General features: G+C 40.8%; 1 protein-coding gene across 1 annotated transcript in view; it reads right to left on the bottom strand.

Moving 5' to 3' along the window:
• Positions 1-6: 6 nt before the first annotated feature.
• The window catches only part of SORCS3 (sortilin related VPS10 domain containing receptor 3), a 286600-nt gene continuing 265066 nt past the window's right edge, over positions 7-21540 (bottom strand). Inside the window, exons 20-28 of the mRNA XM_027692189.1 lie at positions 20066-20252; positions 17008-17141; positions 12583-12706; positions 11283-11395; positions 9317-9448; positions 7289-7388; positions 5126-5231; positions 996-1156; positions 7-400 (exon numbers count right to left, since the gene is read on the bottom strand). Of these exons, the coding sequence (XP_027547990.1) occupies positions 336-400; positions 996-1156; positions 5126-5231; positions 7289-7388; positions 9317-9448; positions 11283-11395; positions 12583-12706; positions 17008-17141; positions 20066-20252 (1122 nt within the window). The 3' untranslated portion in view covers positions 7-335. The remainder of the gene's footprint in view (positions 401-995; positions 1157-5125; positions 5232-7288; positions 7389-9316; positions 9449-11282; positions 11396-12582; positions 12707-17007; positions 17142-20065; positions 20253-21540) is intronic.

Genomic DNA, 21540 nt, shown 5'->3' on the forward strand with positions numbered 1-21540 from the left:
TTACAACATGTTGCCTAAGGTACAATACCTATCTGTTGGATTTGAATACTTAATTCCCATTCTGTGTTTAACAGGAGGCTGGCATTCAAATCCCATTGCACACTGGACTCATTCTTTGCTTTTTATTTCTAATCTGATGTGTATTTCCTAAATATGAAGAACCCCTGCTATTTATGAATGCAGCCCTGGTAAACACAAAAAGCCCACCCCATCCCCTCCCAAATGATAATAATGACATATAACTCTTTCTTTTTTCATAATAATAATAATAATTATAACAATAATAATTACAAATAAAAAGTCAGAAATATTGTAGACCAAGTGGATTCTCAGTATTAAACACTAGTGCAGTTGGGGATTTCCTTTGTGCTTTCACTGTTGGCAATTGTTGAGATGCTTCCTGTGGAGGAGAAAATGGAGAAGAGAGTCAGTGCAGTAGCTTTAACAGTTTGGTCTATATTGCTTCTGACTCCTTCTTAGGATGTGCTTGTTTAAGTGTAAAGACAGCAAAGGTGTTTAGAAGTAAGACATCCTCTTTTGTATTTGCAATAAGCAGGGAGCATGCAGAAAAATCATTACTACAGCTCGGTTGACCAGCAGTAAACTCATTAAACTATTAGGGACATATTTGCTTGTAATCATAGCACACCAACAGTGTAAGCTTGGCTCAGCTGATTCTTCTGAGGGTTCAGCAAATTTGGTACTTCCCAGGAGAGGCGGGGTCATGAGCAGGCATAAGTGAGAGCCACAGCTATTACTAAGTCCCATATACCTATTGTTGGCTACAGGTTCCTACCCTGGTCATGTAACATTGTGGAAGAAGTTGTAAGAAAAACTCTCTGTTACCATGTTACAGAGAGAGATTTACCCCTATCTCAGTGCCTCAGGCTCTACTTGTACCTGGGGTCACAGTCACTGCCTCTCTAATACCCCAGTGACCAACATCCTCACCCAGACTGTGAAAAAAAAAACAACAGTGGAGGGCTGTCTCTCACCCATCACTCTTGTGTCCAGCTCTTTGTCCATCAGCTCCTCAGGGTCTGTGAACTCACTCAGAGTGATTTTGGGGGCATTTTCACTTTGGCTGACAGAGCCAATCATTTCCTGCTCCTTGTCATGCTGAACTTGGGCATAGATATTAATCCAAGGGATTTTCCTGCGCAAGAAAGGAAAACGAGAGGCTATATTTTGCAACACAGGAATCCTCAGCATGTCATTTATTACTCAAACAAATTAAACTGAGACCAATCCCAGAAATGCAGCACTGGCAGTGAGCCCTCAGAACGGTGAAAGCAACACAGAGATGTTCATTTCTAAAAGTGCCATTATCATCCACTGATTCCAATACCAGCCTAAAGCTACCCCAAATCTCAGGCCACTGACAGCTGTAAACCTGAGTGTTCTGGTCCTGTCCTTTTAAATGAGAAGTCATGCACACAGTGGACACTGTACTCAGCTCAGAGTGCAGCAATCAACTACGTACAATCAGCTGCAATTGTCAGCTCTCTCAGTATTTATTATATGATCAGTGGGGCATTGGAAACCAAAAGTAAAAATCGATTTGAGCACTACTATCAGTTGAGAAAAAAATCGCTAGGCTTGCTGCTGTTGACAGGCCCACACTGACTCAATAGGAATTGTCACAGAAGGAGTTATAAAGAATTGGTCCTCCCTCAGAGTCCAGGATTTGGACCTCATAGTACCCTTCCAAAGTCTATTTGTTACCATTGCATTGCAAAAAAAACGTTTGTCATGCTATGGATCATGCAAGTTTGCAGGGACTTATTTTCCCTTGCTGCTAAGGAAGCCAAAAAAGTTAAGGGAGTATTTCTTCTTCCTTCTTCTAAGTGAAATTAACTTGGACTGTTAGAATGATATCCTGGAAAGTCAGTTAGTTAGACAGTCCACACTGCTCAAGAAAAGAAAATCCAGAGAATATTTTCAGTTCCTAAAAGAATACAGGAGAGAGCAAGAAGATATGTTCAAAAGAAATTATATAAAATGCCATATCTTTATGCTAATCTATCTGCTGTTGGATATGTCAGAGACTGAAAGCAGTGGAAATTGCCTCAACTCTCATGCATTCAATAGATCTATGCTGATATTACTCCAGTGAAGTTCTGGCCTCAACCAACTAGTCCTATTGGCTTGATCTGGCATTCTGTTCTTAACCAGCAGCAGGACAGGACTATTTGGGATGTTTAGCAGCAGATAACAAATCTCATTATCTTCTCCCTTTCTCCTAATCTGTAATGTTAAAATATACCTTACATGACACTAGAAGACATAAGAACTACACAGGGAATGCGAGAGAACTAAGGCATTCCCATAGGATTTAAGTGCCCAGAATACGTCTGGAGATGTGTAGAGACATGGACATGAGAACATGCCTGGAGATATTGGAAGACTTAATTTTGCTTCCAAACAATGCGATGGCAGAGAAGTGATTGTCTTGTGAGCCCGGAGAGGAAAGGTGAGAAAAGGTTTTTATAACTGTGAAGCAGAGACCCCTCCACTTCAGAAGGGGGAAAAAGAGTTAGGGAAAGTTGGGGAAAAAAGAAACCGAGGCGGCTGTACATATGTGTATCCATACACACATACCTAATTCTGCTGTGCCTCCCAGTACAGACACAGGTGGACACAACATCCCACCACACGACTCTGAGCACACACACTCCTGCAGTCCTGTCTCAGGACATGCACACTCCCTGACTGCCCCATTGCCCCACCACTGCTCACCACTCATACACACATGGTATTGACCTGCTCATACTACCAGAAAAGAAAACACCTCTTTATGGTTTATTTCCATACTTTTCCTTTTTCCTTCCTTTTCCACCTGGACCTGCTCAACAAGCATCTCTCTGGCAGCAGTGTTTAACATGCCTGCTGAGTCTATAAATTGAGGGACTCATAATAAGGAGTCTGTGTGCAAACCACCAAAGTACCAAATCTGTGAAGTTGTAGAATTAAAAATTCATGCAGGCCTATTCTCTCCCCACAACCTTTCCCTGTAAGCAGCAGTCCTGTATTCAGGCTGGGATCACCATTAATCAAAAAAGTACACATGGCTAATGGACCTCTGCATCGCTGAGAGGTGAGGAAAGCTTTTGGGTTTGCCCCCCTTCTTCCGCTGAGAATTGTTGCATGCTCTCATTTCTGCTCCATTGAGCCAGGGGTTTCAGAGAGAGCTGAAAACTTTCTTTCTGTTCTGAAAAATCAAGTTGAGGACCCTCTGTGTATCTGACTTAATCCTAAACTTTGTTGGTTCGTTCTGGGTTCATCCTCTTTGGGACAGACCAGATAAGAGGGGACAGCAAATTGATGAGCTTTTGTGCTAAGCAAAATGGATGCTTTAACCACCTTCCTCCTCACTCCCAATTTGTAATACCTTCAATTTTCAGACAGATTTTAATAGGGCAGGTCTTCCCAGCCCTGGAGCACCGTAGAAAGCTGATGGCTGCTATGCTCAAGGCTCAGGATGCTAAAGAAGTACAAGAGTCAGTTTTATGAGCTGTAGTAGTATAACATGACCTGGAGACTGCCAAAGCAGATTAACAAGCTGTTAATCTGTTCTCTGGCAGCTGGAATATACAGATCCTTCTTCCTCATAACTGATTGCTGACAAAGACATCAGTCCAAACAAGAAACCACCTCACCAAGAAAGAAAGGAAAGCATGTCTTACACAGGTTTGTACCTACATCTTGACACATCCCCCAGAAAGAGTTCTTTGCCCTCCTCATCCTATGTATGGGCATGAGAGAAATCATCAGATGCCTCTCCAGCACACTATTAAACAACCAATGCCTTAAACAAGTCCCATGTCCCATTCTCCATTCACATGGGAAGCTGTATTCCACCTCATAAAAGCAGAGAGAGGATTTCAGACTGAGATTAGGAGGTCGTGCTGAAGGCCTTGAAATCTGTGTCTGAGCAGATTCACATAAATGGATTCTCTGGAAATTATCCTGTGCTACTGAAGTCAGTGGGAGCTTGGTAACAGATATCAATGTGCACAGGATCAAGCACTAGAAGCAGGGTCACTCACTGATTTTGACAATGGTTAACGTAAGAGGTTAGAAATGAGGGAAACTTTAAACTTGGAGAAGAGGATACATGCAGTCTTATCATTCCATTTTTAATATTGTTTGTATCCCACTATGTTCATTAGAGAGTACTAGCATTATTCTGGAGTGCAGAAAAGCTGGAGAAAGAAACATAGCTGGAATTGGACAGGAAAAGCTCTAGTTTCCCCATTTGAAGGAACTACTATGTCCAGGAAGTTTGATTTTTTTTTTAATTTATTTGTTAGGTTTTTTTCTTTTTTTTTGAAATCAGACTCAGCTTATGCTTCTAATACAATATTTTACCACTGGGCAGGATCTGGGCACATAAATCATTTTATATAGTAAGTACTGTACTGAATGCAAAGTTCTTTCTAAGGAGCTCCATCTGCCTATAATATATTCTCATAAAGCAGCCCTTCAGCAAACAGGCCATTCTTATCACATATTTTGTTTCACAGCTTGCAGCAGCCAAGTGCCATGGGCCAGCACTGGTCCTACCTGCTGCTGGAAGCAAAAGGTTTACGTTCACATCTGTCAAAGTAAATCCCAGCACAGATTCCCAAAGGCATTTTGATGCTTTACACAAAATTTTCTGGCTTTGAGTCTCCCACCTTTAACATAATCACACCTGTTCCTCTGCAAAACTAACCTATTCACTTTGCAAGATACAAATGAGATGCTGCAAATGAGAAGGCAGATGGCCAGGTGGACATAGGCTCTATGAAGTCACACATTATGTGGTTTTTTGATTAAGCCTGCACTGTGTATCTCAGCACCCAGAGAGCACAGAGGATTCCCATTTCTGGTGTGTGGTACAAACACATCTGCTGAAGCAGGCTACAGCTTGATTTCTGAGCTCTTGATGAGCTTTTGGAATACTGAGTTTGTGGTCAAAGGGCAGTAGATGGTTTTCTCTTTCAGAAATAGGGAACTATACTGGTCTAAGTCTCAGGCCAGCATAACTTGCTCTACATTTTCAGTTCAGGCACAGCTCTGCCTAGTTTTCCTATAAACCACCCAGTGTCTCCTTCTCCCATCCCAAAGTTTTTCAACTTACCTCTTGAATTTGTAGATTAAAAAAACAGCCAAGCCTACAAACACCACAGACAACAACATCAGCATCGCAGAACTGCTGTGACCTGAGCTGGAATCAACAAGGGGTGCTGCAGGAGGAAAAGCAGAGCATTACATTTTCAGGATATTACAAGGGAACACATTAACTACCAGAGACTTGAGCTCAAGTCTGTCTTTGTCACATCTGCTTTATCACCACTGCATGGTGCATGCTGTTTTCGGCAAAACCAATCAGTAGGAAACAAATTGACTCTCTTGTCCTTCAAAAGTCAAGATCCCTTTTCAAGACAGTGCAGTCTAACATCTCCTAGTGAAAAGGCACAGCAAGACATGCTTAGCTGAATGCCTGATCACTCCTGTGTTAACACTCTGGGCTATTTCTTTTCAGGCTTTTCCAGGGACTGGAGTGGAAATGAATTTTATGAAGCGTGTCTTAATGCATGTGTATTCCCCTTTGGAGAAGCTACCTCAGACCATCAATGAACAGCATGACTCCCAACTTCCAAGGATGTATGTCTGTCTCACATGTGACAGTCTTGTGAGAAGCCTCAAGGCTCATCCTGGTATTGGACCTTAGAGACTTTTAAATCGAGTCAGTTTTCATAATGTGGAGGAACCCAAGCAATAATCCTGGACCCAAGCATGCAATACATTATCACATTTTGGAGATTTGATCCATCAATCCTTGACATTTTTGGTGGTTTAAATACAGTATATTCCTATACCTTGTTTATGCAGCTATTCCCACAGCTCATCAGAGCACACCATCTTAATGGCCTGAGCACTGTGCTGAGAATCAAGTGTCTGATGAGAAGTCTCTAATGAGGCACAAATGATTATAAGTAGCAGCTGAGTGTTTCTCATTCTGCATAAATATTTGGTTTTGGTGTTTTGCTATTCTCTATTCTTTTTCTGTCACCCTGAAGATGGGAACAAAGTCATGCAAATAGATTCACTTCTGATTTTGTTGCCAAATTTCCACACCTAACAGTCTTATCCTGCCAATATCCTGCTACTTATACTTCTGACTGTTTTATGGAAAAGAGTGTCACTTCACCCAAGGTGAAATAAGTGGGAATGGTCATGAAACAGGTGCAGTACCTGCACTGGAGGGGGTGCATGAATAGTTGTGCAATGTATGTTAAATGTAGTGTTTTGCTAGAATAAATCCAAATTCTGGAGAATCCTGGCCACCTGGAGACTGCAGAAATTTGCATCCCATTCCCAGTTTTTCAAATTAAATAATTTGAGCCTACTCCTGTTAACATCTGATTCTCATCCCTAAACAGTGTTAGAGAGTGAAGGTAAAAAGATATCACCTGTAGGGAAAGTCACAAGCTTTGATTTAGCCCAGTTCTTGTCTCTCTCAGAGCCTCCCATAAAAAGAAGCTGAAGTGTATTACTGTGGGATAGGAATCCCAGTCTTTCAGAGAGGCTATCAGCACAAGATCCCACATTGCAGACAATTGCAAGGGCAGTCATAAAAAGCAAGGTCAAAAATAAATCCATCACCTCCTTTGTAACCATGACTGTCTCACCAATAGCTGAGAGCTTCACATCAGGGTGGTTTAAAGCAAAGGGGGTGATGAAGCTTAAGATGACTGTTGGTTCCTCTGTCCAAATATGAAGATAGGTTGAAATTTAAATAAATTTCAATTTGTAGAAGTCAGTATTCAGGCACATATTCCCTGTAAGAGGCCTAGATCTTCTCTTCATGAGTACTTTGCCACTTTAAAGGTTTGTAGCTAGTAATAACTGTAACAAGCCCTTTGCAATAAGGATTTGATCCAACATCCATGTAAGTTAGCAATACCCCTCCTGAATTCCACATGTGCCCAGTGAGGGCTTTATAGAACACCATTCACCTGGTTTTCTAAAACACTTGAAAAACACCAGTGCACTAGTTAATTAAACCATAGGGAACTCTTACAAGGTACTTTTTATACTTGTGCAAACTGGAGCATGAAGATGCCCCTGATGGGTTGTTTTTAACACTTCCTGCTTCTACCACAATGCCTCGATATGATGAGTCCTATGTGTCCCAGTAGCACATACCAAACTGTGAGTGATCTGATGTAGACTGGTTCTCCTGGAGTTGTCTGAAGCCTCAAGAGAACCACAGCTAGGCATTTGACTCCACACTCACCTAATGTTAACTGAGTAACATACACAATGACTTCAACACCAGGCTTCAGTTCAAACTGGACAAGGTTCTGGTTGAGAGCATTAAAAAGGATTTCTACCACCTGAGGAAATAAGAGGTACAATAGTTACAATATAGAAGATAGCAAAGTCTGGAGAACATTCAGGAATGCACATAAGCCTAGAAAGGTACCTAACTTCTCTTAGTGCCTTCAGGAAGGACTGAGGAAGTGGAAAGAAATGTACGTGTGCTCTACATGAAACTCAGTGTTATTCTGTGCAAGTCTCCCTTACAGGATTTTTGAGATTTACATAGTATATCTCTCCTGAGGAGCAAACCAAGAAAGTTAGCAAATTTTTTTTTTCTTTTTTTGGGGGGCTACAGGAGGAGGAGGGAAAATAACTAAGGATCTTTTTATCCTCGACAATATCCTGTGAGTTTGATCAAATGCATTTGGCAATCACTGACCTATTGACCTTTTATTGGTGGATAATGGAACTAAGTTAGGTAGTCCCAACTTACACTTCTTCATTCACATTGATCCTGTCATATAGCTTCTATTTAAATAGGCTATTGGAGAGATGAGACAATCCAGTTTTTAAGATTAGTGGAAAATTTGCTATATTTCTCCATCATTTAGAAAAGCAGCCTTGGACTGTAGTTTACTGGAGTTGCTGAGCTGGGATATCAGCAACCCTGCTATGATTTGTTTATTTGGTTGCCCCAGAGCACATGGCATGTCACACTGGAACCTGAGTTTTTTAATTCCTGGTCTCCATAGAGTAGTTCTCATAGGCAGGGCACAGCTACTGAGTAGTCCTGATAACCTACTCTCCAGGGCAGAGCTCCTCAGGCAGAAGCCAACAACGGGTGCCAAGGTACAACTGAGTAGACTGTCAAATAAAATTAGAGCACTAGAGCTTCAGGCCTCATGGTCACTTAGTCAGAAACCTAACTGAGGTGTCAGCATAAGACTGATATATGAAATATTTACACAACAGCTTGTTCAGATGGAGTTCTAGTACTGGCAGGTCCTACTGAACAGGATAGACATGACTCCCAGAACACCTCCTCCAAAAAATCTTTCAAATCTTCCCACTTCAGTGCATTTTTTCTGCGCTCTGAACAACATAAATTTGAGAGGCCAGCTTTGCTAACTTTCTAGGACAAAGGTACTGCTCTGCAGGAACTGACTTTAACGAGTGGGTGACAAGAACTTCCACTGAATTCAGCAGTCCTCTGAATTATTTAATATTTGATCACAGAAAACTTAGTCTTCCAAGAGTTATGTGGCAGTGGGCTCACCCATAGCTTGCACGCTGCTGCATAGCTTGTATGCAGCACTGTAAAAATGCTGTATACAAGAACACTAGCTAGAGCTAAGCAGCCTTTCCAGCAGCAGTACTTCACTCCTTTGCCTTTATAGACCTGATTTAATCACTTGGTAATTCTAACATGAAAGCTTCAGCAGACTAATGCTGTTGTTCCTAGCTCTTTCCTTGCCTGCATATCACTGTTGCTATTCATCACCGTAATTACCTATTTATCTAAATGGATGGATATTGTAACTTCCAAATATAGTTTGCACAGGACATTTGCTGCTGCAGAAAAAAAAAAAAAAAAGAGGTCTTGTTCCTGTGATATATGAGCTGAAGAGCCTGATTTATTTTTAGTAAACCTCAGTATATTATCTTGCTGCTTTGGCCTCTGTCTATTAGCATTCCTCCAGGGAGTAGAGAGAGTACATATTCAAGGTTCCTTTGGTCATAACTACCGTAATAAGGACACACCACTGATTTAGGAAGAATTTCTTCTAGTGGTAGACTGTGACATATTTCAGTGAGGTATTAGAAATCCCATTTTTCCTCTGAAAATAATTTTCTTTAATGCCATAAACTACAGTGCCACAGTCCCAGACACATCCGTTCCCACCACACTTATCGTAAGTATTTCCAATGCTGCACAACTTAAGGGGCCTGTCTGCAAATGATACAACAGGAATAAATGTTCCATTAATCCTTCTTTCCTTACTTGCTCCAGATCAGCCTCACTGCTTTTCCTCCTCTCTGTTGTGTTTTTATGGGGCAGTATGAACAGTTCAGCAGAAGTAGGCAGCCCAGGAAACACAGCTACCAAGATCTGTTCATCAGGGATACCAGTCACCTAAAAAAAAGTACAAGAAAAGCAAAAAGGAGGTCTCTAGCTGCTATTTTGTTACTCATATTTCTATTCACCACCAGAAATGGTACTCCCATCAAATTTTTATTTGCCAGTTCCAGTGTAGGTGTTATGGTCCTAATGAGCTGGTCTGCCCATTTAGTGGGTCAGAAATTGGAAGTTCTGCTAAATAACCACTCTACTTCCTTTCTAGAAGTAAATGTAGGCTTGACAGCATCCCTGGATCCAAAGATCTCAACCCAAAGTCCAGACACAGTGTGTCTCCAGGTCCGAATTTTCCATACAGTTCTTGCTACAAAAGAATGACCTAAACTCAGATCCAGAGAGTGTCTCAGGGTGACCACCGGTGAGTGTGCAACTAACAAGGACATGTGAAGAAAATTGCCTGCAATCACCTTATATTAAGAGGTTGTGGGGATCCACATTTGCCATACATGAATAACAATGTCCACAGTGGGAGATTTTTTACTACTGTGGCTGATCAGGAGGGCTGTGCTAGGGGTTGCTCAGTTTACTGAACCAAGAGTACCTGACACTCACAATTGCCTTCAGCATGACCTGCCCACCAAGGCTGCTGCCCTCTCTCCCCAAATCCAAGCTGTGCATCCTCCATAGGGCAGGAAGCCTCCCCTCCCTCAGAAATGCTCAGCTACATGAGGTTAACTCAATTAGCCCTCTGGTCCTATCCCACCTCGAGCTCCATGGCCTCATTCATGAGCTGAAATATATCAACAGGGCAGCCCATTCCTGGTGGGATATACAAGCAAGCACTTCTACAAGATTTCTACTGTTCTCTGTAACCCTTCATAGTTGCAACCTAATTAATCTATTTTTTTTCTACAAGATTGACTCTGAATACAGTAAAAGGGAACAACAGTTTAAAAAAATTAACTTAGTGTTTTCTCAGGATGAAAAACAATCTAGGAAATCTTATAAACTGTGAATTTTGAGTGGGCTGCAGATGAGAAAAGCTGAGCAGGATTGTACTTTCCCAGTAAAAATAATCAGCCTCCATTTCTAAGAACAGCTGTAGCTGAAGAAAAAAAAGCAAGATACATTTTTGGCAGGATGCAAAACCCACAAAAGCTTGTCTAAATCTATCTCCAGATTTCATACAAAACCAAAGTCCCTGACTATTTGATATCATAAATTATTCTGTCCCCTTTCCTGCAAGAATATGAGTACTAATTTACATATTCTAATTAATCCCAAAGGAAGATTCAGTATTCTTCCTACCCACAGAAGTCTCTCTTTATCCTGTATTTTAAAGGTAAGTTTATTTTCACTCTGAATCCTTATTTTTTTTGCCCCAGTTGGAAAGGGAGTAGAGCTCTAAAATGTTCAGTTGCTACACGTAGCTGCATGTGGAACTCCTGACTGAGTATCAGGAAGAGATAAAAATATCTTTCTCGTGCATCCAGCATACTACAATGCCTATCTTCTGAGATGAGGTAGATCAGCTGTTTAACAACACGCAGTAACACTAACCAAATATTTGGAGTAGAAAACAGTAGATACTGTCATATCAATTTGTCAAGATAAAAATAATGACAATCAAGAATTTGCAAAATCCTCAAAGATATTAAAAGCTAAAAAGTACCACAGAAATATTAATAAAAGTAATTGTAATATTTCCACAAAACTACCAATATAATTTGCCTCTGTAAAAAGATCCAGCACACTAAGAAGCTTTTTATCGATTTTTAATGATAGCTTCATTACTGCTGTCCTTTCCCATTCTTTTAAGCTAGTATGTCAAAAAAGTGCATGTTTTAACCATGCAGTCAATATTAGTAGACACAAAGAAACAGATGCTTACCTGTGCTAGTGCTCTCTTGATGACTTTCCCAATGTCTTGTCTCCATTCAGGGATGTCAGGGTTATGGTAGTCCAAGTTGGGAGAAAATGAAAGGAGCTGAGATTGGAAATACTCTGGAATAGAAAAACAGTATTTATGAGAAGATTAAATGGGCAGTGTTCAGGCTACAGATAAGGGTGCAGAAGGCAACAAGAAGACCATAATTATCTTAAAGCAAGAGAGAGAAAAGGCTGAAGGAAGAAAAAGGCTGGCTAACACTAAGCAGGACGGAAAGCTTGTAAGGAACAAATTCTTGTAATGGTTCTTATAAAGGACGTTTTGCTGTAATGCCAACTTCTGGCTTTCCCCAAAGAAATAGAAGCAAGAATGAGAGAGGTGAGGAGATATCATCCCTTCATGATGCCTCTGAGCTTTGCAATTTTGCCACTCAACTTTGTCCAATTCTGCTTGCAAGGAAGTTGACCAGTAAGTAAGGCAGCACCTGGCTGAAATTTGGAATGTCTGTATAATTGTATGCATTGTGGTCTGCAAAGCAAACACTCGCTGTAAGTAATGTTTTCAAAAGCATATTATCTGTTTGCTCTCCTGGAGGGAAGCCATGAGTGGTTAATACCCCAACAAAGCAGAACGCAGTGGTGGTAATGACTGGCTAATCAAGCAATGGCTATTCACAAAACACTTTGAAATTGCTTCCTAATTGACTGATTGCTGGGAAGAAGAAAAACTTCCTAGACTTCAAATACAGAACAATTTATTTTTTTTTTCAATTCCAGCTCTCCCCTCTGGTGTCACCAAAGACCAGTCCTTATGACAGCTGTGCACAATGGATTGGGGCCAATGGGAGGCACAGATCCAGGACAGGAATCAAGCTCAGATTTAAGTTACCAGGGCAGAAAACTATCCTTTATGTTTTTGGAGATGTGCTGCGCCTCACCTTGAAGCAACTGATCTCCAGACTCTTCAAACAAGTACCATTAATCATTTGTAAGAAGGCACTAGTTTTAGATCAAGATAAACCAGCCAGAGTATAAATGAGGAAATCCACAGAATAGCAGGGATGTGCCAGCACAGCATTTATGTGGCATCTTTTGCAAGATCTGTTTTTCTTTCTGGATGTTGCAGTATCTTTTTAAATAAAACAAGCACCAAAGAGAGCAGGGGAACTCTCTCAAGTTCTGAAGGTTTGTCTTCAGAGGTTCCTCCAGGAACTTATTAGTTCCCAGAGTTCATTTTGGATTAGCAGTGTCTGTCTGTCTGTCCTTCAACCCCCTGAGACATGATTGTGAAAGGCTGAGGGTACCATGCACTGCGATCTCCTTGGTGTCTTGGATGAGGGTGTTGCCTCCAGCAACTTGCACAGTTACAGTGTTCGTCCCCTCCACAGTGAACATGTACGAGATGCTGCTCTCCAAGGTGATGAGGGGCTGTAAGAAGCAAACACAGATGGCAATATCAAAATCAGGGTGAGATTAACTCAGGATCACAACATGCACTTTAATCTACCAGGCAACAACATCCTTCCTCCTTGATACAGGCATGGGGCTACAAGCTTGCATGTCCTGCCAAGGACTAAACATGGCCCAAACACAACCCTGTGAGAAGTGTCCCATAGGCAGAGGTTTCTCTCACTTCAGCAAACGCTTCCTGAAATATTCTTCCACTGAACTGCAACCCATTATTCTATAGACTTCTTGGTAGAGCGCAGTTGGCAATTGCAGAGTTACTGCTGCAGAATGCAATGTTGTACACACGTACACACACACACACATTCACCCAGCACAGTTGCTATATCAGCTGCCCAAAACACAAGCTCAAATTGAAAATAAACCAAATATGCAGATGCTTCTTCAAACAATCCATATTGTTCAGATTCAGGGCCAGCCTCTGCTTTTATGAGCATAAATCCATTTATCTATCACAAAGCAACACTGCTCAGGTCAGACTGAGGACATCCAGCATTACCCTGTCCATGCTTTGAACCTGTAAGCCAGCTCCAACCCTAAGCTGGCAAACTGTGCTAACCAGGCTGAAAGCACAGCATAATTTCTGGTGACAGTGCTGACTGAATGTGGCTGTGGAAGGGACCCGTGCTGGAGCAGTTCATGAAGAACTGCAGCCCATGGGAAGGGCCCACATTTGAGAAATTCATGGAGAGCTGTCTCCCACAGGACAAACTCCCTCCCATAAGCAGGGGAAGAGTGTGAGGAGTCCTCCCCCTGAGGACAAAGGAGCAGCAGAGACAATGGGTAATGAACTGACCACAGCTCCCATTCCCTGTCTCCCTGCACTGTTGGGGAGAGAGGAGGTAGAGAATTCAGGAGTGTAGGTGAACCCAGGAAGAAGAAAGGGATGGGGGAAGAGGTTTTAAGATTTGGTTCTATTTCTTATTATCTTACTCTGATTTAATTGGTAATAAATTACACTAATCTCACCAAGTCAAGGCTGGTTTGCCCGTTACAGTAATCAGTGATCACTCCCTGTCCTTATTGTGACCTGATTTTTTTATATTTTATATCTCCTGTCCACTTGAGCAGGGGAGTGATAGAGAGGCTTTGGTGGGCACCTGGTGTCCAGACAGGGTCAACCCACCACAACTGAAAATCAAAGGGCCAACCCTCACAGTGCCACTGATTTGACAGCTGGTCTACAGACAAAACTCTTGGTTTAGATTAAACCATTAAAATGGGAATAGTTATACTAATCTCCATTGCAAAAGCACACAGAGATCTAAGAGAACAGATAAAGGCATTGTACCATTGCTATTGTCCCTTCACTACACTGCCAGTTTGTTTCCAGAGGAAAACCTGTAAACGTTCACCTTCTAGCTCTCATGCTTCATCCCATCAGACTGCCAACCTGACTGCACTTCACAACAGTGGTCATATATGCCATCTTCAAAGCCAAATCAAAATTTCCACTGGCATAGGTCAGACTGGAAAACGCATTTCTCTCTTTGCAGAATGCCACCTTCTTTTCACTCCCTCATTTATGAGATGAAAAAGCAGTAAAAAACCAAAACGTCTGAACACAGGGGACTCACAGACCAAGGGCTCCAGCTTGTACCAGCCCTGAAGGCCTGGCCAATGTTTACTCAGATATATGTGGATCCTGGACAAGCCCAATGGGCCTGTATCAAACTGCAGTGATATTGATATTAGCAATCTTCCTGGAGGTTACAGGTTGTGGTTCTGTGCAAAGGCAGATAAGAGGAAGCAATCTGGCCTTTAAAATTACAATTTTTTCTTTTTGTATGTGTGTATGCTGTACGTTCCATTATCATGGATGATTTCACCTCCATCATGGAGTTTTAACATTCAGCCAACTCCTTAATTTTAATTCAAGCACCAAGACCTAGATGCTAACTCCAAATTAAATTAAGCAGTTTAAGGTTCATTTGCTCAAACCTATTAGACAGCTGGATACATTTATTAAACTGGACCTGTGTTAATCCAAGCAAATTGGCCTTTGGGCATACTGCAAAAATCAGCACAGTAGAAGAGTTCCAGCAGGGTGAGGAGAGCAGTAGAAGAGCCTCAGTCAGAGCACTTGAGTCTAAGACAAAATTCACCAGTGCAGGAGCACAGAGAGTGAGACTGTACAGTGACACAAGACACATCTAGTTCTGCCTGGGATGGCTATGGGCTGAACAGGAAAAGCAGCTGCAATCCCTCAGCATGGAACTAGAATATATCATCTAACAATAGCAGTCACTATGCACAATATTACACACCTCATCCTTTAATTCACACACAAATCAGTGTCCCCATTTTCCACCTCTGCTTAGAACACCAGAGTTTACTCATGAGTGGGCCCAGAGAAGAAGCTGACACGCACATAAAATATCCCAGAAGGAATTTGGATGTGGTGCAGACTGTTGTTTTGAAAAAAAAAAGGTGGCTGATACTGTTATGTCTATATCTTTTGCCATACTTCTCTCAGAGTTGAAGTACATTTCATGAGGTAGCTGGAGTTAATGCTTTGCAAAGAATCTTAGATTTGGCCACAGGTAAGTGGCACCATGTTTACTATTCCATGTTTCAGCAATGTGTGCAATCATGCCAGCTACTCCATGTGCATCTATGTCCAAAGTATCTATCCCAAACACATCCATATCTGGTTGTACTCTGTTGCCTATGATCTGAAATTTAAGCTAGAAGACAAAACAGATCATATTTGCAATCCAGGTGCAAGCACCATGAGAACTGCACAGAAATCTTCAGCAAAGACCACTGCTTTGCTCTACCTTTTTTAGATTACTTTCTATTACAAAAAATCTTTTTTAAGGCCCTACTCACAATCATCTTATATATTAAGGACTAAAACAATGGAAGGAAAAGTCTGATGCCTGCATACACTGGAAGGCTTAAGCAGATGAGCAAGTTACCAGTACCTAAATTGTTTCAGATTTACTTTGATGGCTGGCTGTGTGTGAGCACTGAGCCAAAAATATCTGAACTGGAATGTGATTTTGCATCCCTCTATTTCAGTGCAGTATAAACTATGTGGAATTACCTGGTACTTGTCATGGACTAGATGTGTGTATGTGGGTGGTTGCCATAGCTCAGCTAGGGCACACTAACTTGCCAAGTTACAGTAAGAGGTTTTTGTTCCTGAGCTCTTCTAGTGCCTCAATTATGCTCCCACAAAAATAATCAAGTTCTTACAGTAAGCTTCCTAACTTGATGTAAAATCTCCGCAGACACAGCCTTTCCTGTTTTTTTTTTTCCCCTCTCTCCTGCTAATGTTTGTACCTAGGGTAAGAGGTTAAAACTCAAGCAGCTTTGTCAAAGAGAAAACAAAATACTTGTTTGCCTGCTATTTTTTATCTCAGGTTCCATATTTCATGTAAAATCCCCATTTCTTTCTGCTGTGATCTCACCTCAGAGTACACCTTCAATTGCAAATGTAGACAATGATGTGACTTAAAGTGCTTTTGTAAATAACAGCAGATACTACATTGCAAAATTTTCATCTATACAATTCACAACAGCAAGAATAGATAACAGTGCCTGTCTCACTCCTAAAGCCTAAAATAAAAATTGTAGCTAATAAGCAATCCTGCTCTCTCCATTTGAAACATGGCATTAACTTGTAGTTTCACTTACTTTAACTATTGATAAAAAGGCTCTTTATGACAAATTTGTGCCCATCTTTTGAAAATTTGCTACAAAGAAATCTCATCTCCCTCTCTAATCTATTCCAGACTGTGAACAATAGTCATGGATCGACTCAAACAGTTCATTCAAGCTAGACTCTTCTAGCATGAAATTCTAGATGCAACTGTTTATTTGAACACCAAGAGCTTTAAAGTACTGTGTTGGAATCCAGCATTATATACTGCATACTGGTACAAAATGGAAACCCCCATGGTTATTTGAACACCAGCAGCTTTTAAACAATGTGTTGAAAGCCAGTATTATTCCATATATAGTGGTATATAGTTCAGTTAAGTTGCAAGTGAACACTGGTAATAACAGTGGTCTCCAGAGCTCAGTAGGGCTGATAACAACCAGGTGTAAAAAAGTAATGACTCCTAAGAACAACACAATACAGGAGGAAATAAATTCACAAAGGTTGAAGTTCAGATAATGACAACCCTTTTTAGACAAGGAAAAAACTAAAACACAAAACAAGCAAAGGTGAGAAGTTTTTATTAGGGCTGAGAGAGTTCCCTGTCTGGTGGGACAAGCTTAGGAAGTGAAAATAAACCAAAGGGTATCTGTACCTTGGTGCTGTTGCCAAACCACCAGAAGTAGGTAAGTGTGCCTGCCTGGCTGGGCCAAACTACAGCAGTAATGTTGACATCCTTATTTCTGATGGCGACAAAGGGAACACTCAGATGGACGTGCTCCACTGGACCTGTGGGAAGAGAGAGTTCATTATTTGAGGCTTTGAGTTAAATCCTCCCTGCACAGTTATGAACAGCAAGAGTCTTTAAATGTTCTCTGTCAGTAGCAAGACTCTAATTTAGCAATAAAAGAGAATTTCAGCAGTCAATAAGCAACAGAAAAAGACAGATTAATAAACACTAAATCTTACTTTTTGTTTCCTCTTAATTCTAGAGTAGCCAGAAATGCACATTTTCCAGAGTGCTGATTTCAGACAGGGTCAGCACTGTGTATAGAAGAATTCTTTAAAATGCATTTTGTGGAATAACAGTGAACTGGCTTTGCACCAGATAGGAAAGTTTCTATTGAAAGCTAGAGGGATAGGACACAAGAGAGAAAGAAAATATAGCCACTGAGCTACTAAGATTTGTGGGGAAATCATTTTAGCCAAGATGGCTTAAATCTGGTTATATAAGAGGCATTTATGACTTGATTAAATACCCCTGGCAGTTTTTTAAAAGGTCTCCAAAAGAAAGATTCATGATTTTTAGAAATCCTTGGTATGTTTTTGACTTTGGCCTGACTTTGGGAAGTGTTTGGGGAGTCAGTTACCACTAGTAAAAAGTCATGAACTACTTGAAAGATGTGTGCATTGGTGTACCAAAGCATTTAACTTTCAGAAGTACTTGTTTCTGAAAGATTTAAAAAAATAACAAAGGACCAATGCAAAGTTGTATCTAATAAATGCAAACACCCACAGTAAACCCAATGTCCGGAATTAAGAGAGCGCCTCTCTAGAAAAAACCACAGGAGTAAAAAATACTGAGATTTTGTTTGATAGTTTGTTTAAATCTTTTACTGTCTCCATTGTTCTAATTCTCGTTTAATCTTTTGTTTTTGCTGGTACTGAATTTCAGCTGATAACTGCTGTCCATCAGACAGTGTTACCTTCTGAGTAGTACCTTTAAAACACCTTTAAAACTGACAGACTATCCCTGTGAGATGGAAAGGATGAAATAAGAAAGACATTTTTTTCTAAGACATTCATTCTGGGAAGCAGAAACTTTGGTGATTTTTAACTGAGAGTATCTTCTTGTGTTACCTCTCAGCTCTTCAAGCATGAAATGAGGACATTAATCACTTCTCCATCTACTTGGATTACAAAGATTTTGGATAGCAAAAGCTGTTCTTTTACCACCAGAACATACAGTTCCAAGCACAATGGGACGCTATTGTTGCTTTTGACTCCTTAAAATTTGATCTTTTTTTTTCCCTTTTCCCAAGGGGTGTCTGCCACCAAGTCACTCCTGAACTCTGATCATAGAAAGTACTTTGGGTGCTCAAGAATAGCAGGTTCCCCAAATAGTTTGTGACAGTGAACATAAGAGAAAAAATAATAATATCTCTGCTTCCTTTAAATGTCAAGATAAGCAGCTTGACAGCAGATTTCAGAAAGCTGAAAAGTTGACTGACCACTAATAAAGCTGCAAGGTAGAAAACTAATTTTACTTGAGGCGAAGGAGCTTTTTTCTCTTTTTTTTTATTTTTTTATTTTCCAGCAGAGGATTTCAGTACCAGACAGATCATATAATAAGAGTGATTCACAGGCATTTTTGTCTGTACATTTGAGCTTCAAGGTCAAACATCCTATATTGACTAGCACATCAAAATAAATTAAAAGTCTAGTACTGAGTTATCACTTATTTCAGCATTAGCATGAATGTAAGGGTTCGCAAAATATTTCCCTAGAGATAAGGATAAGCTGGCTACCTAAGAACACTATAAAAGTCAAAGGAGAGATCTGAGGGGCTGATGAAGAAAACAGTGGAGTAGCACAACCAGGCCAAGGAACTGTCCCTTGTTGCATTCTGCTTTAAAAATCCTCACCATGAAAAAATAGTTCCTATGAGAAAAATCAGACAATCCATACAAATCTGGTTGTTATTACCAGGTAACCATCACTTTTGTCAGCTAATGGCCCAAGGTGAAGGTAAAAACAGTTAATGCTCTAATAACAGGTTGTTAAGTGCAGCCATGATTGACTTTGAGGGAATTATGGGCATAATAAAAGCTTCAAGGAACATTTATTCCTTCACACAGGGAGCTTGAATGTAAAAAGGAGAAAAAGTTCTTGAGTTTTGGAAATTTCTAACTTGCTTCCTTCCAGCAGGAAAGCTCAAGTAAAAGATAGGCTAGGGGACATTCTGACAAGTAAAGAGGGAAGCCAAACATGGCTGTGTACACCATTAGGGGTAAAACCAGATGGCATTCTCTGCCCAGAAGATCTGATAGTCTGAGAGTAGGACAAAGAACAGGACTCTTCCTGTCTCATCCTGAATTCCATACCCTCTGCTTTCTCCTGTGGCTTTGAGAAGTTGGCTGGGAGCTCTGTATTTGAGTTTACTCATGTGTCAACTGGAGGGAAATTGCACTGATCTACCAAACAGGACGGAAACGTCAGGGATGCATGGCAAACTCATGAAATATGAAAAGCAGCCCATTAGCCCTCACTACTTTCATATCCCAGGAAGCATGCTCAGCATAAACTTTTATTACATTTAATAAGCACTGTAAACTCCAAAATCCTGAATAAATAAATCAAATTTTAGTAGTTTAATCTAAACCTCTTGGAATTAGACATGTTTTCAGAATACACATTTAGACTTTGTTTCATATGCTGCTTGGTCTCTGACCCTTTCAGGAAGCCCAAGAAACTTTTTTCTGTATCTCTGAAGACTGCAAATATACTTGTGTTTAAAAATAACCCTTCCCTTTCTCTTAATTCAATAGTTTATTTAACAAGTTAGAAGAGTGCCTAAAAGCCCAAGACTTTGGAAGAGCATGAGCTGCATGTGTATGTGGGCTTGCAGGTATACTTAGGCGCCACTGAAGTTGCAGGGATTTTCAGTGAAGTCAGATTTTCATCCAAGGAATCCAGCAGGTGGAAGTACTTACAGACCACATGCAGGAAGAGGACAGCAGTGTCAGAGCCCAGGCTGTTCTCTGCATATGCTGTCACCTGGAAGATTCCAGCATTCCTATACACATGCCGGATGCCATCCTCAACAGGGCTGAAATTAGCATAGGATACAGCAATGCCATCTCCAAAATCAAGCTGAATGTTTGTCCTTTGGAGATCACCCTGCAACAGAGAAGGCTTAATTAGGAAACTGGGTTGACAAGAGGGATTTATATTACTCTGCATCCTACTTCTCTGTTCCATTTCATTAGCACGTACATAAACTTGTAACTTTTCCAAAAAAGCCTACCTTTGTTCTGTCATTTACCAAAGTGGCCAGACTCCAGTCAGCAACTGGTAATTATATACAAGTAATGCTTAGAATAATTGATCATTTACACCTATAAAGGGATGTTACCCTCCATCTTGGGTTTAAAGATTTGAGGAGGGCAGAGTATCCAATGTGCACATATAAAGGGAACCATGTTTGAATCACGCAATACAAGGCATGGTGGGGAATTACGTGTCACTGGAGTAGCCAGGGCTTCCCACAGCCTTTTTTTGAATTGGTGGTGGCCAACAAGTACCTCATCAGAAGCAGTGAGATGGGAGACACTATGCTGGTGGTAGGTTAGATGTTAATGGGAGAGCAACTCCCATGTGAATATGGGAGCATTGGGAGCACTCTGGAGACAGGACAATGGTTGAAGTGGCTCCCCTGTACATTCCAAAGACATAGAACCTAGTCACTGAGTCTAGCCTTATCTAGTTTTCCAGGTTTCCTGCACAGTCAGTGAAAGAGAGAGAAAGAAAAGACAAACACTCCATCCTAAGATAGCTGAGACAGGTGACACGAATCCCCTGCAAATATCCATTCCTATACCCCGATGATAGAGAGTTTAGAAGACTAGTTTCAGCTAGACATGTAACCTCAGGATGGCTGAATTTATACCGGTTGAGTCTCACACTGAGGACTGACAGATTTTTCTGTCTAATGTCAGTCAACACAAAGACAGGGCCTAGATACACAGGAGAATGAAGTAGATGATGAGAAAATCTCTTCTAGGATTACTGTCAATGACAGTTATTAAATGAAGGAGGGAAAAGCAGACAAGAAATTCCAGCACTGCAGGTATTGTCTAGAGGCAGTAGTTGCACTATTTTAATTTAATTCATGCTTTAAACTGCTGTAGTTGAACTGTAGAAGTGTCTGTTATTTCAGTTTCTTGGAGCCTTACTTTATACTTGCCCCCAGCTGACTAATGGTAACACTAAACAAGGCTAATTTAAACAGAGCTAAAGCCCACTGCAGTGATTTCACTGAACTGAAAAAAAAACTAGAACTCAGATCAAATCTCTGTAGCTTTAGCTTTCTGCATATAGATAAGATGTATTGTCACAAATCCCTTTAATGAAAGGGACTTTATTCACTATGGATGAAGAAGATACCACTACCTTTTGGAGATGTTCC

The sequence above is a fragment of the Neopelma chrysocephalum genome, unplaced genomic scaffold, assembly GCF_003984885.1.
Source record: "Neopelma chrysocephalum unplaced genomic scaffold, ASM398488v2 Primary Assembly neopelma1_85, whole genome shotgun sequence".
Classification (NCBI taxonomy): Eukaryota; Metazoa; Chordata; class Aves; order Passeriformes; family Pipridae; genus Neopelma; species Neopelma chrysocephalum.